This window comes from Oncorhynchus gorbuscha, linkage group LG02 (genome assembly GCF_021184085.1).
Source record: "Oncorhynchus gorbuscha isolate QuinsamMale2020 ecotype Even-year linkage group LG02, OgorEven_v1.0, whole genome shotgun sequence".
NCBI lineage: Eukaryota > Metazoa > Chordata > Actinopteri > Salmoniformes > Salmonidae > Oncorhynchus > Oncorhynchus gorbuscha.
Genome location: NC_060174.1, coordinates 47,872,793 through 47,888,896, shown reverse-complemented (window position 1 = coordinate 47,888,896; position 16,104 = coordinate 47,872,793). Strand labels below are relative to the sequence as shown.

At 43.0% G+C, this 16,104-nt stretch overlaps 1 protein-coding gene across 1 annotated transcript in view; it reads left to right on the top strand.

Moving 5' to 3' along the window:
- LOC123993003 (synaptotagmin-9-like) overlaps positions 1-7,795 on the top strand; it is a 56,394-nt gene extending 48,599 nt beyond the window's left edge. The window contains 2 exon segments of the mRNA XM_046294732.1: positions 5,738-5,867; positions 7,425-7,795. Of these exon segments, the coding sequence (XP_046150688.1) occupies positions 5,738-5,867; positions 7,425-7,499 (205 nt within the window). The 3' untranslated portion in view covers positions 7,500-7,795.
- The last annotated feature ends 8,309 nt before the right edge of the window (positions 7,796-16,104 follow it).

The window sequence follows — 16,104 nt, the reverse complement described above, 5'->3', positions numbered from 1 at the left end:
TAGGCGAGTGAGAACATATTTGTGAGGAAATGCCCAGGTATTTCTTACAGTCCCTCCATGCTAGTAGGGTGCTGTAAATCGCAAAGGTTTTGGCTATGTTGCCCACTTCACTAAAGTTATTAATGAATATAATTGAGCTTAAGGGCAATGAACCACAGGATTGGGCTTCTATCTGAATCCACGTTGACTCTTGTCTGTTTGTGATCCATGTTTAGCATGTTGCGGATTTGGGCAGACCAGTAGTACAATTGAAGGGAGGGAAGGGCAAGACCACCTTTAGATTCAGGTTTTGATAAAGTGGAAAACTTGATCCTAGGTTTTTTATTGCCCCATATAAATTTGGTGATGCTTTGGTTAGTTGTTTTGAAGAAGGAAACTGGGAGATAGCATGGGAGCATCTGAAATAAGTAGTTCAGTCTAGGGAGGACGTTCATACGGATTACATTAATTCTTCCTACTAAGCTAGGGAGGGAGATCCAGGTTTGGAGATCGTTCTTGATTCGATCCAGGAGTGGAAGATAATTTTCCTTAAAAAGGCTATTTAGATCTGGTGTTATGAAGATCCCGAGGTATTGAAACCCCTGTGTTTTCCATTGGAAAGGACAAAGTGTCTTCATAGAGCTGGTGAGTGTAATATTGAGTGGGCAGACAGTGGATTTGTTCAAATTGATCTTATAACCTGAAAACTTTCCATACTGAGCAATTGTGTCTAAAATGAGAGGGAGGGATTTCTCAGGGTTGGATATGTAGAGCAAGACATCATCCGCGTAAAGTGAAATCTTGTGCTGCAGGCCACCTGCAGAAACACCCATAATACTTGGATTGCTCCTTATCAGCTCTGCCAGAGGCTCCGCCCCCAACAAGTAGAGCAGCGGGGACAGCGAGCACCCTTGTCTTGTTCCCCGTTCCAGAGGGAATCTGTCAGAGTTCAGTCCATTAGTAGTCACCATGGCATTTGGATGAGAGTATAGTGATTTGATCCATTTAATAAAATTTGGGCCCATATTGAACTTTTCTAAGACTGAAAACAGAAAGCTCCACTCCATCCTGTCAAACGCCTTCTCAGCATCCAGTGAAGCCAGCAGGACAGGGGTCTTTTGTGCGTTTACTTGATCAATAATATCAAAAAGACGGCGAATGTTATCAGAAGAGTATCTGTCTCTAATAAATCCAGTTTGGTCCGCTTTTATTATTTTGGGAAGAAGAGTGTTTAGTCTTTTGGCGAGCAATTTGGTAATTATTTTATAGTCGAAATCCAACAAGCTTATGGGCCGGAAGGACGAGCAGGATAGGGGGTCCTTGTCCTTTTTTAGCAACACTGTAATGCGAGCTGTGTGCATGGAGTCCGGGAGAACTCCGTTTTTGCAAAAATCCTCCAGCATTGGCATGAAGATAGGGCTGAGCTGGGGCCAAAAAGCTTTGTAGAACTCTCTGGGGAATCCATCTGGGCCTGGGGACTTATTAGGTGGCATGGAGGTAATTGCCTCCAGGATCTCTTCAGGAGTGAAGGGGGAGTTGAGATCTTCCTGGTCGGTCTCTGATAGTTTAGGTAGCGAGATTCCCTCTAGGAAAGAGTGGAGTTCTGCCTCTGTGTGTTTTCTCTCAGAGGTATATAGTTTGCAGTAAAAATCATGAAAAGTTAAATTGATATTTTTTGGGTCATATGTGACCTCGTCCTCTGCTGTTCGGATAGCCATGATTGTACGCTCTGACTGCTCCTTTTTTAATTGGTAAGCAAGCAATCTACTGGGCCTATTGCTATACTCATGGTATTTCCGTTTAGTAAAGAAAACTTTTTTTTAAATCTCCCGAGTGTAGTCCAAATTCAGTTTGGCTTTGGCTGCTTTAAGATGACTCCAGGAGGTTCTGTCTAGGGATTGTTTATGTATTTTTTCACAGCATTCCAGCTCCCTCTCAAGATCTAGCATGTGTGCTTCCATTGCTTTTTTCTTAGAGGAAGCATATGCTATTAGATGACCTTTTAGTGTGGCTTTAGCAGCGTCCCACATTGTGGCCGGAGAAACAGGAGAATCTTTATTGTCTTGTGTGTAGTTGTCTATCCATGTAGTTGCCAATGTATGGAACTCGTCATTTGATAGCATGGAGGTGTTGAATTTCCAGCTCTTTGACCTCGGGATGTTTTTGCAGAGGTCAAAGCGAAGGTGGACAAAGGCGTGATCTGAAAGTGCTATGGGTCCGATTGTACAAGTGGCTGAATTTATGAAACTCTTTGGGATAAAAATGTAATCTATATGGGAGTAGGTGTTATGGACATTAGAGTAGTATGTATAGTCCATAGATGAGCTATTATTCTCTCTCCAGATATCTATCAGTCCCATCTCTTTAGTAAGAGAGTTCAACATCTTTGCAGATCTAGGATTTGTGGTGGGGACTTGAGATGATTTGTCTAGGGTTGGGTTAAGGGTACAATTAAAATCTCCGGCCACTACGCCAAAGGAGACACAATGCTCATTGAACAGGGTTATAATTTTTTACATGAAGGCAGGAGTATCTGTGTTAGGAGCGTATATGTTTAATATAGTAATTGGTTGACAGTATAGTGACCCAGTTATCAAAATAAATCTCCCCTCCTGATCAGATATGTTTTTGTCTATTATAAATGGAACATTTTTATGGATAAGTATGGCTGTGCCTCTACTGTTTGATTTGAAAGATGAGAAATACACCTGTCCCACCCAAGCTCTGCGGAGTTTGGCATGTTCAGCATCACAGAGGTGTGTCTCTTGTAATAGCGCAATGTCTGCTTTTTCCTTTTTTAGAGCACATAGTATCTTTTTTCGTTTTATTGCATGCCCTAGACCATGGCAGTTCCATGTCAATAGATTTAAGGTACTAGTCATCGTCATCGAGCAGTAATCGAACTTTAGTGCAAGTCATCGCTGGGTAAAAGTGGATAGTAATTACAGCTGCGTTCACATAAAAGGAAAATAAATGGTGTACATAAAATAATAATCTCTGAACACCTCAGCCGAGTTCCCAAACAACTCGACACATCCCGTTGGATCTATTACCCCCCCCCCCCCCTCAGTCTCAATTCTGTGTTCCGAATAAAACAAAAACCGGGAACAGTTAGCAACGCACAACGTCTCCCTCTCCCCACCAAAGAAATGCCTCATCCTCTCCACCCCACATTGAGTAAATAACACAGTTGCCCTCGTCCAGACCACAGTAAAAGAGGGGAGGAAAATAAAATCAATAGCCCAGCCTACATATACCTCCCCCAAGGGACATAGGGAACCCCAAGTAATAATAGCAACAACAAAAAAACAGGGAGATAAAAGTAGGCTGAAACATTAGTAGGCCTAGGTTAGGCTATACAGCCCATCCCTCTCAGTTAAAGGAAAATAAATATAAATTGGACGGCTATAATGACATTTAGGGGGTGGGTCTCTGGATATCGGCTATATGTCGTCTTACCTCCTTTAGTAATGGCATTAATCGCATTTAGTCATTGGTCTGTTTCTCATTGGCCAGGATTGTCTTTCAAAAAACGTTTTGCCTCTTCGGGAGTTTTGAAGTGTCGCAAGGCTCCTTGGTGAAGAATCCTGAGCTCGTTTGGGTATTTGAATCCCCTGAAGATGCCTCGGACAATGGAGTATTTCTTCACTTCGTCAAATTCTCGGCGCTTTCGGCGTATTCCAGCTGACAGGTCTTGGTGTAAAGTGAGTTTGGCGCTTCCCACTGTGATGGTGTTGTTTTTCGCCGCCTGTAGGACTCGTTCCTTGTCGGTGAATCTCAGGAAACGTATGGTGATTGGGCGCGGTGGTTGTCTGGCTGCTGGTGGGGGCCTCAGTGCTCGGTGAGCTCTCTCGAGTTCTATGGGCCTGTCGGTGGGCAGGTGGAGCCACTCGGGAAGTTTGTCTTGCAGGTAGCGGATCAGTGGCATGTTTCCCTCTTCTTTTTTCGCCCAGATTGAATAGAACACAATTATTCCTTCGCCCCCTGTTTTCCAGGTCCCCCTGTTTTCTCTTCCAGATGATCGATTTTCTATTTTAGCATATGCTATTGTTTCCATGGCATCTGTCAATATGTTTTCCATGGATAGGATTCGACCCTCTGCCTCGTCCAGGCGCCCCGCGTTTATGGTTATCTTGTTGTTGATGTCAGGCAAAGCGTTTTCCAGGATTTTCACCTTGCCCCCTATCGCACTGAGCTGAGAGTTAATGGCATCTAATTTGGTGTTTAGTTCTGTACGTTGGGATCTCAACTCAGAAAGGATGTCTTCGACAGAGTGCGAGGTTGGCATTCGTTGTGCCTCGTGGGGGAGCGGATTCTCTTGCTCCTGGCTAATGGCGCTAGTTTTTTCTGAAGCTAGCTTCTTCTTGGAGGCTTTTTCCGTCGCTAATACTCGAGTCCGGGTAAAAATGTCAACTGTAGTGTCGCCTTTTGTAGCCGCCATGACGTTTTCTTACTAAAGCTAAATGAGTGTGCACATGGAGTGTGCGGAGCTCTTAGTTCATGCGGCCATCTCGTTCAAGGGTCACGTGATCCGGTCACCTTGCCATTGTTAAATGCGATGGTTCCCGCTTTCAGTTTTGTGCGAATGCTGCCATCTATCCACTGTTTCTGGTTGGGGTGGGTTTTAATAGTCACCGTGGGTACAACATCTCCTATACACTTCCTGATAAACTCAGTCACCGTATCAGTGTATAATTCGATAATATTCTCAGAGGCTACCCGGAACATATCCCAATCCACATGATCAAAACAATCTTGATGCGTGAATTCCGATTGGTCAGACCAGCTTTGAATAGTCCTTAGCACAGGTACTTCCTGTTTGAGTTTCTGCCTATAGGAAGGAAGGAGCAAAATGCAGTCATTACCAGATTTGCTGAAAGGGTGGTGGGGAGGGCCTTGTAGGCCTTGTAGGCATCCAGAAAGTTGGAGTAGCAACGAGTGTTTTAGCAACGTGAGTACTACAGTTAATGTGTTGATAGAACTTCGGCAGCCTTTTCCTCAAATGTGCTTTCACAAAATCCTCAGCTACAATAAATGTGGCCTCAGGATATGTGGATTCCAGTTTGCATAAAGTCCAGTTAAGTTCTTTGAGGGCCGTCGTGGTATCGGCTTGAGGGGGGATATACACGGCTGTGACTATAACCGAAGAGAATTCTCTTGGGAGATAAGACAGTCGGCATTTGATTGTGAGGTATTCTATGTTGGGTGAACAAAAAGACTTGAGTTCCTGTATGTTATCACAATAACACCAAAAGTCGTTAATGATGAAACATACACCCCCACCCTTCTTTCCGGAGAGATATTTATTCCTTTCTGCGCGATGAACTGAGAACCCAACTGGCTGTATGGACTCAGACAGTATATCCTGAGAGAACCATGTTTCCATGAAACAGAGTATGTTACAATTCCTGATGTCTCTCTGGAAGAAATCCTTGCCCTGAGCTCCTCAACTTTATTATCCTGTTTCCTCCCCTATACAAGCACATCGCTGAGACTCCCTAAGTGTAACATGTTTTAGTTGATCGTTGGCCTGGAAAGCAGCTAGCATTCAAGAGAGGAGGAAACAACATTACAAGACAAAAATGCTGACGAAAAAGCACAGAGTACAGACTCTTTTCCTCCAAATGCTGTTCAGAATAAATATTAGAGGAGTTAAAAATAATCTGCCGAACATCACTATAATAATTACACGAAGGAGCATGATGTTGGACAACAAAAGGTTTTAAAATGACCATATGTTTTTTCCCCCCTCTCACAGGGTAGGTCACAATGAGGTCATTGGAGTGTGTAGGGTGGGCAATGAGGCGGAAAGCCTGGGCCGAGACCACTGGAACGAGATGCTGTCATACCCTCGCAAGCCCATCGCCCACTGGCACCCCCTGGTAGAGGTATGTGTGTGTGTGTGTGTGTGTGTGTGTGTGTGTGTGTGTGTGTGTGTGTGTGTGTGTGTGTGTGTGTGTGTGTGTGTGTGTGTGTGTGTGTGTGTGTGTGTGTGTGTGTGTGTGTGTGTGTGTGTGTGTGTGTGTGTGTGTGTGTGTGTGTGTGTGTGTGTGTGTGTGTGTAAGTAGACAGCAAGCGGTAAAGCTCTACTTCTCTGGCTTGTATAGGGACAAGAAAACACAAGCACAGGATTACATAAAACACATGTCTGCTTGACTTGTTTTTGTGCCATCATCAGAGCAATCCATTCCTGCAGTGGGAGAGGAGCGGAGAAGGCGGCTTTATTGCTATTTAAAAACACTACTCCTCCACCCTCATTAATGGACACCAGAAATAGATCAACATTTATTTGGAGTTGTTGACACCAAATCTATTCATATTCATCTGAGAGGTTAAAAGCAGAAATTGGAACAGTAATGTTGCCTACACAGTGATATAACTGAAGTGCTTGTCATTGGATATCATTGTAGCTGCACAGTCAGAAGCACTGGGGTGTATTCACTTGGAACCAAACAGAACCAAACAAAAGCAAACAGAATGATATGGGGAGGCACCATCCTGAATTTGTCCAATATCAACTTTTTGGGAGTAAACGGTTGCCATTGCAAAATGTTTTTGCAACTGTTTGCCACGGTCTTCGTCTAATGAATACAACCCTGTTCCTCCTATTAAGCTGAAGAAGACATAGCAGAGGACTCAAGCTTGGGATTATAGCTTATTTGTGTTACTTCAAGAATGGAAAGATGCTCTTTGAGTATAAGGCTTAATAACCATTAAACCACACACACACACACATACACATACACACACTCGGACAAAAATAAGCACCCACCTAATTATTATTGTTATAGACACACACACACACACACACTTGACGTTTCATTATTTTCGCTCGTATCTTTTCATGGATTGGTGTTTGGAAATCTTAGTGCAAGACTCGCTGACCCTCAAGGCCACAGACAGTTCTCATCAATAATTCACATCCCAGGCCACTTGAGCCAAGGTTGTGCTCCCGCTACACAGAACTGCTAAAACAGCCATTTAAACCGTGCTTTACATCTCTCTTTCGCTCCCTGTCTTCCCCTGGGCTGCTTTTTTAGGCTGTTAAATTCCATCTAGGAGGAAAAGAGAAAAGGGCAAAAAATAAAAATGTTTGCTATTTCCTACTGATTTTGTGTTTCTTGAAAGCAGGACAGTTTATTTAGAGTATGTTTCTTATTCAACGGAGGAGGAATTTCGGAGACACAGTGCGGTGACAATTGATTTTCAGACAGAGGCACGACAGAACCCACAGGGGTTCTACACACACATTTTTTTGTAAGATGAATTAAAACTACAGAGTGCATTGTGACTTCAGCCTCACAGTCTCTATTTACCTCAATTAAATTTCACCTCAGACTTTTTCCCTCTTTGTGCAATTCAGCTGTCAGATTGTATTCCCTTGCCTGATATAACCTGGTTATGCTCATCTCTCTGACTGTGTTTCCTCTCGGCTTGTTCTCTAGTGGATGGGTCAGGGGACTGCAGGTGAAAGCCAGGGCGGTTCCACCAACTCTCTGAAGACTCCTCCCTCACCATAAAGAGAACACAGGGTGGTGAAGGAGAGGAACAGCAGAGACACCAAGCATCAAGAGAGGAGAGATCAGTATGCTAGTAATGGTAGATGTTACACTTGGTTTCCCCGACATAGATGAAGTTTTGTGCTGAACTAAAAAGCATGCTCAATTTGAACGTGCTTACTGATCCAGGACAGGCTTAAAACTTCTTCAGGATTGGTGGGTCCCCTGCGGGACGGTTGCCCTAACGTAGGCTAATGTGATTAGCATGAGGTTGTAAGTAACAAGAACATTTCCCAGGACATAGACATATCTGATATTGGCAGAAACCTTAAATTCTTGTTAATCTAACTGCACTGTCCAATTTACAGTAGCTATTAGAGTGAAAGAATACCATGCTATTGTTTGAGGAGAGTGCACAGTTTAATAAACAAATTAGGCACATTTGGGCAGCCTGGTACAACATTTTGAACAGAAATGCAATGGTTCATTGGATCAGTCTGAAACTTTGCACATACACTCCTGCCATCTAGTGGCCAAAATCTAAACTCCACCTGGGCTGAAATAATACATTATGGCCTTTCTCTTGCATTTCAAAGATGATAGTACAAAAAAAATGTTAAAAAACATTTGTTTTTTTCTTTGTATTATCTTTTACCAGATCTAATGTGTTATATTCTCCTACATTCCTTTCACATTTCCTCAAAAAGTGTTTCCTTTCAAATGGCACCAAGAATATACTGTATGTTTAGTCAACTGCATGTCCAGTGGCCATTCATTAGTACTATTTGTTTAAAAAACTACAGAAATCTAAAAAGTGTTGAAGTTTCAGTTGGGAGGTGATAGTATAGTCTTGTTTATGTCTTGTTTAATAACACATTGTTACAATTAATTTATATTTGTTATTTGGGTACAGTGCATGGTTCTTTGTGCGTAATATTGCTCTTTGGTTGATTACTTTGTGAGATACTAACATACTGTAAACATAAAATGTACCATGAAACTAAGACCTAGTATGTAAATTGTCCATTCAGATGTTACTAAATAAATATTTATATTATACATTTACCACACAAAGACAGATGGGTGATTTTATGATCTCAAGAGTGAAATTCTGTGTCAGGAAGAAGAGAGAGGCCTTAGAGCCTGTCCTCGACACCTTTCTCCACAGAGACGCTCTCTTCACACCTGCAGTGACAAGTCCCCAACAGGCCACAGACACACATGACAGATGCCGAGCCCTGCACCGAACCAGTTGACGGCCAAACAAACAGCAACGAGGTTGCAGCAGGATGATAAACTATCAAAACGTACGAGATGTGACTGACAGACAGTGGGGAGCGCTCCAATCAGAGTGCGTCTGAGCTGCACACTGGGCTGCTGATGGGAACACAACACAGGAACAGAGACAGATCCATCTGCAGTGCTGGAGCCTGGTTTATAATCAGTCCCCTCCCTCAGTGAAATCACACCCAGCACTGTGCAGTCTGCAGGTAGTCAACAGGTGTCCTCTGATGAGGAGGATGGGGCCCCACCAGCAGCCACATGGAGATCTCAATTAATCAGAACAAGATGACTGATTACTACTACACAGGGTCAGATAAAAATTTTTTTTTTTTAAATACCTCAAACACACATCTCAACATCAATCACAGAATTAAACACACGTCAATATTAATGTTGACATGAAATGCCAAACGGCGAGAATAGAGGCAAATGGCAATATATTTCTGTACTTAAACACACGACGGAAGGCCCTTGTTTTTTTCTGTCTGTCTTTGTTTTATACACAACTGGAATTTATTCTCGCAATGAAGACCAACCGTTAGACAGCAGAAAACATGAGGTAGTCAGAACGCAGCTCAGACAGCTGATTTGGTGAACATTTGGTGAACATTCTCGACTCTCGATTGCACAGGGCCCCATTTTGGGACATTAGAGTCAGTGAACAAGCATGTTATGACGGTAGTAGTAATACCACTACAGGAGAGGGAGACCAGGAGCACCTGGTTGAGGTGGTAGGGCCGACGGGGGTTGGGTTCCGTGGTGCGCATGCGCTCTCACTAATCACATATTTCAGCATCCAGGCCCCTCTGTTCCAGTAATTACTGTTTGGAAAATAAATAATTTAACAGCCGGATCTCTCTGAAGTGCAAAGCAGTGTCAAACTGGGTGTTCTCTTCATGACTACTTCTTAACAACACAGCCACCATTAGAGAGCAGAGGGGACCCACTCTTTGAAAAGGGACTTGGGGGCAAAGCGGGAATATGGACAAAGTAATTTATCCTTGTTTAAATTCATATCTTCATTCCACTCTTTACCCTTCAGTCTAATCTTACTTTAATGAAACCTCTTGTTTAATGAAAATGTAATTGAATCTATCCGCTGTTCTTCAGTCGTGGTTTGCCTAATGGTGTGTGTCAGAGCAACAGAGGAAGTGTGAATAAGAATCCCCCGGCAGACAGGCAGAGCCATGTGATATGTTGGGAGACCTGAGATGCTCCCAGGCTGCAGTCTGCTCATAGTCAGGTGCTAATTGAAAACATGTGGCCTGTCAGGGGACAAAATGCCCCCAAGTAGATCTCCCAGGAAAACAATTTATGAACAAGATAGGAAGAACACATAAGGTGCCTACGGAAAACAAGCATGCATAGAGAGCCATCCATAATGAGGATTTGACAGATGAGACCTTACTGCAATAACGCAATGGGTAGAAAATGTTGGTTTTCAGTTTCACCAGAAGAGAAGCTCACACTCAACAGACACACTAGATGATTACCATTGGATGAGTCCATGTACAAGGCAAATGACTCTTTACAGCTGAAAAGTGAAAATGTGGTATCCTTAGTGACAGTGTTTGGGAGTCTGTTCAACATTTCCCTCCTCCTACACACCTGTATAGGTGCAATATAAAAAATACAATTGGCCTTAAACAAATTCTGCGCTTTTTATTCTGCGCTCAAAGACAGCATCTGCAAGACATCTGATTTGTGTGTTACCTTTTGAACACCCGTAAATTGTACTGTGCTCACGACTAATGTGACCTCTTTACGTCACACTTGACATTCTAACCCAGCCTCTTCACACACGGTCAGGTCCAACATTTTTGGCACCCTTGATAAAGATGAGCAGAAAACACGGTGTAAAATGTATAACACAAATACTGACACATAGTGTACGCAAAGAAAGGGAAAGTTATATTTGTTTATACGAATGCAGTTGCTCAGAGAACAAGTAAAACGAAAAAAATCTCTCAAAAAGATAGGGGTCAAAATGATTGGCACCCCTGTTTCTATACAGTTCAATACCTTGCAAGGATAATGGCACTGAGCCTTTTTCTAACTGTTTTACGAGGAGAACACATTGGGAGGGATGTTGGACCATTCCTCCATAGAGAATCCTTCCAGATCCTTGATATCCTTCGTCTGCACCTAAGGACTCCCCTCTTCAATTAAACCACAGCTTTTCAATGGGGTTCAAGTCCTGGAGATTGATTTTGTGGTCATTGAACCATCTCTTTGTTGATTTTGATGTGTGCTTGGCGTTATTGTCTTGCTGGTAGATCCACTTGCGGCTCAGTTTCAGCCTCCTGGAAGAGGGAACCAGGTTTTTCGCTAAAATGGCCCAGTACAGGGTAAAGGTCATGATACTGTTGACCCTAACAAGGGCCCCAGGACCAGTGGAAGCAAAATAGCCCCATAACATCAAAGACCAACCAAAGAGCTCTATTTTAATGTAATCCAATAAATGTAAATGCCTGGAGTTAAGGATATCAAGCTAAACGATATTAGCACTTCGATTCAACCCGGTGCAATGGTCAGATGACATGAAAATATAGTTCTTTGTCCACGCACACCAGTGATGGGTTTTGCATCAAAAAGAACCCCGTATTAATTAAATAAAATCTCTTTGTCTGAGCAATTGTATTAATATAAAATAATGTACTTTTGCAAACAATATATCTCCATATTTGTGGTATTTATTTTATATTGTCTATATCAAGGGAGCCCTTAATTATGGACCTGGCCAAAATCAAGGAAACAACATAGTGTCTTAATAGGGTGTTGGACCACCACGAGCTAGAACAGCTTCAATGCACATTGGCATAGATACTTCAAGTGTCTGGAACTCTATTGGAGGGATGTGACACCATTCATCCTTGAGAAATTCCATCACTTGGTGTTTTGTTGATGGTGGTGGAAAACGCTGTCTTAGGCACCGCTCCAAAATCTCCCATAAGTGTTCAATTGTGTTGAGATATGTTGACTGAAACAGCCTTGGCATATGGTTTACATAGTTTTCATGCTCATCAAACCATTCAGTGACCACTCATGCTCTGTGGATGGGGGCATTATCACCCTACGGGGCCATAGTCATGGTAGCCAAAATAATGGCCTCCCCAGCATTTATATACACGACCATGAGCTTGAAGGGATGTTAATTGCTTAATTAACTTAGGAACCACACCTGTGTGGAACCACCTGCTTTCAATAAACGTTGTATGCCTCATTTACTCAAGTGTTTCCATTATTTTGACAGTTACACACACACACACACGCACGCACGCACGCATGCACGCACGCACGCACGCACGCACGCACACACACACACACACACACACACACACACACACACACACACACACACACACACACACACACACACATGAATGCATCTCTCACACATTGCACAGGTGAGCTGCTGCCCACCGTACTGTATGTTCTGAGGTGGTCATCTGATGTGCTTCACATACACCATCCCCTTGGTAGAGCCTGACCTAAATGACTACTTCCATTTCCAACACGGCTAAATCTATAGTCTATTTCAAAACGTTCCCCATGCTTATCTGTGCACGTGCTTCTTAGCTGGGTCCTTTCAAACAGGAGGCTGCAACTAGTTGACCTCCACTACTTCTCCTCTGAGTATCTCAGTGATACTTCAACTACTAACACGCTACACGTATGTCTCTTTACAGAGTAACTGTTAGCTATTGGCAGAGAAACTGTTACAATTGATAGCTACTGGGCTACAAAGGTTCAACTTCAAAAGAACGATGGACTCAATTATCAAACTCAAGCCCCTTCCTTGGACTAAAATGTAATTATCTAGGGTCCCCAGACGTGCAGACTCATAATGTTCCGGTAGACTAGTCTAGACTCCCAGGGTGTTCTCGTTAATTACTTCAATTTTTCTCCCCTTCTGCCCTCAAATTAAATGAAACCCAGACACGATAGGGCTGTTTAACAAGGGCCTTTTCCTTTTAGAGACTCAGGAATCACACTGTTTTCTGTGATTTCTCTCACTTCATTCAATTTGCAAGATAATAATAAAAATTGGCTCCACACACCAGGACTGTGGGAGAAACCCATTTCAGATTGGAAAGGATGAATTGTGTTACAGCTCTTTCATGAAATACACAATATATACAAAAGTATGTAGACACCCCTTCAAATTTGTGCATCCGGCTATTTCAGCCACACCCGTTGCTGACAGGTGTATAAAATCAAGCACACAGCCATGCAATCTCCATAGACAAACATTGGCAGTAGAATGGGCAGACTGAGGAGCTCAGTGACTTTCAACGTGGTACTGTCATGGGATGCCACCTTTCCAACAAGTAAGCCGCGAAGTGGTAGGCCACACAAGCTCACAGAATGGGACCACCGACTGCTGAATCACGTAGCGCGTACAAATCGTCTGTCCTCAGTTGCAACCCTCACTACCGAGTTCCAAACTGTCTCTGGAAGCAACATCAGCACAAGAAGTGTTCATCAGGAGCTTCGTGAAATGGGTTTCCATGGTTGAGCAGACGCACACAAGTCTAAGATCACCATGCGCAATGCCAAGTGTCAGTTGGAATGGTGTAAAGCTCGCCACCATTGGACTCCGGAGCAGTGGAAACGCGTTCTCGGGAGTGATGAATCACGCTTCACCATCTGGCAGTCGGACGGACGAATCTGGCTTTGGCGGATGCCAGGAGAACGATACCTGCCCAAAGGCTTAGTGCCAACTGTAAAGTTTTGGTGGAGGAGGAATAATGGTCTGGGGCTGTTTTTCGTTGTTCGGGCTAAGCCCCTTACTTCCAGTGAAGGGAAATCTTAACACTACAGAATACAATTACATTCCAGACGATTCTGTGCTTCCAAATTTGTGGCAACATTTTGGGGAAAGCCCTTTCCTGTATCAGCATGACAATGCCCCCGTGCACAAAGCGAGGTCCATACAGAAATTGTTTGTCGAGATCGGTGTGGAAGAACTTGACTGGCCGGCACAGAGCCCTGACCTCAACCCCATCGAACAGCTTTGGGATGAATTAGAACACCGACTGCGAGCCAGGCCTAATCACCTAACATCAGTGCCCGACCTCACTAATGCTCTTGTGCTGAATAGAAGTAAGTCCCCGCAGAAATGTTCCAACATCTAGTGAAAAACCTTCCCAGAATAGTGGAGGTTGTTATAGCAGCAAAGGGGGAAAACTCCATATTAATGCCCATGATTTTTTAGTGTTCGACGAGCAGGTGTCTATATACTTTTGGTCATGTAGTGCAAGTTGGCCACTATTTGTTTGAATAACTTATAACTTCAGAATATTACATAAAGTAAAGTTAGATAAACTGATTATTGAAATAATAAATAAATGACTTAAATCGCAGACATCCGTTTCACCTCTATACACACATGCATGCACGTACACATTGTTTTCTCCAGTAGTAAACATACCCATGAGGCTTACTTTACTCAATGGCGTGCTCTGATCATAATGGTTCCTCATCAGGCAGTTTGACTCTCAGCTCATTACGGCAGGAAGGAAAGTGTGGCCCACTTTCATGCTCTCATCTAAATGGACGGCAATCAGAGGAGTGGCCGTATGAAGCTCCTGCTATCTACAGCACTGTAAATTGCAGCCAGCCTGGATCAGGGGTAGAATTTAGATTATTCCACCAGCGAGCAGCACTTAATTGAAAGAGCCACAAAGAGGTCACTTAGCCTGCAAACACTACGATATCATCAAGAGATTGCACACATTGACTATTAGCAGATAATTGTCCTGCCTATTTCACAGCACAAGAATGGCTTGCTATCGTCTGACCCGTTGCTCATAGAATTATAGGCGATCTATTGGGGTTGAGAACAAAAACAAAAACATTGACGGGTTGAGATAGATTACCCACCAAGAAATTTGAATGAGGCAAAGAGGTTGATCACTCTAAAGAGCAAAACGGAGTGTATTTTTTTGATAAATGTCATAATAGGTGTTCAGATGGGCCGGCCACTAAAATGTGTTAGGTAAATGAGTCGAGGGGAAGTAGTTGCATTATTCATATTACTCAGGGATCAGAGTGCTGGATCCTCAATGAGGCACTTGGGGAGCCTCAGAGCTCCTCCGGAGTCCTGGGACTGACAGAGAGCTCGGTGCAGTGGGCGTGGACAGCTACAGAAACACCGGCCTTCCCCTGGGACCGCTGTTCACTACACCATGAATACCACTCTGGGATGCATAGGGCACACTGGTACCACTGTGGTACTCAGCGGACATACAGGGAAATGAGGCTGGTTGAAGCTGGTTCTTAGCATTGCTGATAAAAACAATGTTTTTCAAAATGCCAATGGAAATGAATGTATCCTTCATTCATGTCGAGAAGCTGCAACGTGGCTGTTGTTCTTCTAGGTGACAGAAACTCTTTCATCCATTTATCAAACAGTGTTTAAAAGCTTTCGCGTAAGACTTATTTGTTCTATTTCATTTTACACTCAGCAGGTTTTAGAACATCTGATCTCAGAGTAGGTTCTCTATTGGTAAATAGAACCATCTACACATGCTGTGAGTGTGGTCTCCTCTACAGGCGTCAGTCTATAAGAGTCAATAGTTCATTCTGAAGCTGGTCTTGATGCATCATCGACATACAGCCCAGATGTTGACCAGACATACTATGGAATCAGATACAAACAGGATTGTGCTTTGACCAAGACGACTGTGGGGGCTGACAAACAGGGAACAGACAGCAGCATCCCAATAAGAAACGGATATCACTTTAAAGTCAGTCTGCCAGTGTTTACCCCATCCATCTCTATTAAAGGGACACACCCACGCTAAGCTCAGCTCACTGTATGGCTCTCTTCTCTTTATTTTGGATCACAAAATATCACTCCCTGCAGTTAATCTCTCCTATTTAGTCACTAGATATCAAACAGAGGAAACGTGATTTAAAAAAAGAAATAATAAATAGAGACATCTCATTTAAGTATAATCATAATACTTTTTCCAGCAAAGAGATACCATAGCCTATCAAGGCAATTTCCCCACATAAAAGCAACCTGGTCTCAGAAACATTTTGTATTATTATGTACGTAATTCCAAGACACTACATTTAGTATGATATGTTACATTTCGTATAGTATGTATTAATTTGTGGATGTCCATCACCCTTTCGTATGATATGTTACAAATTACTGTTCATGTTATATGTTACGAATTTGACAAACGTACAATATGTTATGAATTTGCTAAATGTATGATATGTTACAATTCTAGCTAGGTGGCTAACATTAGCTAGCTCACTAACGATAGCTAGGCTAGAGGTTAAGGTTTGGGGTTAGGGTTAAGGTTAGGGCTTAGTTTAGGAGTTA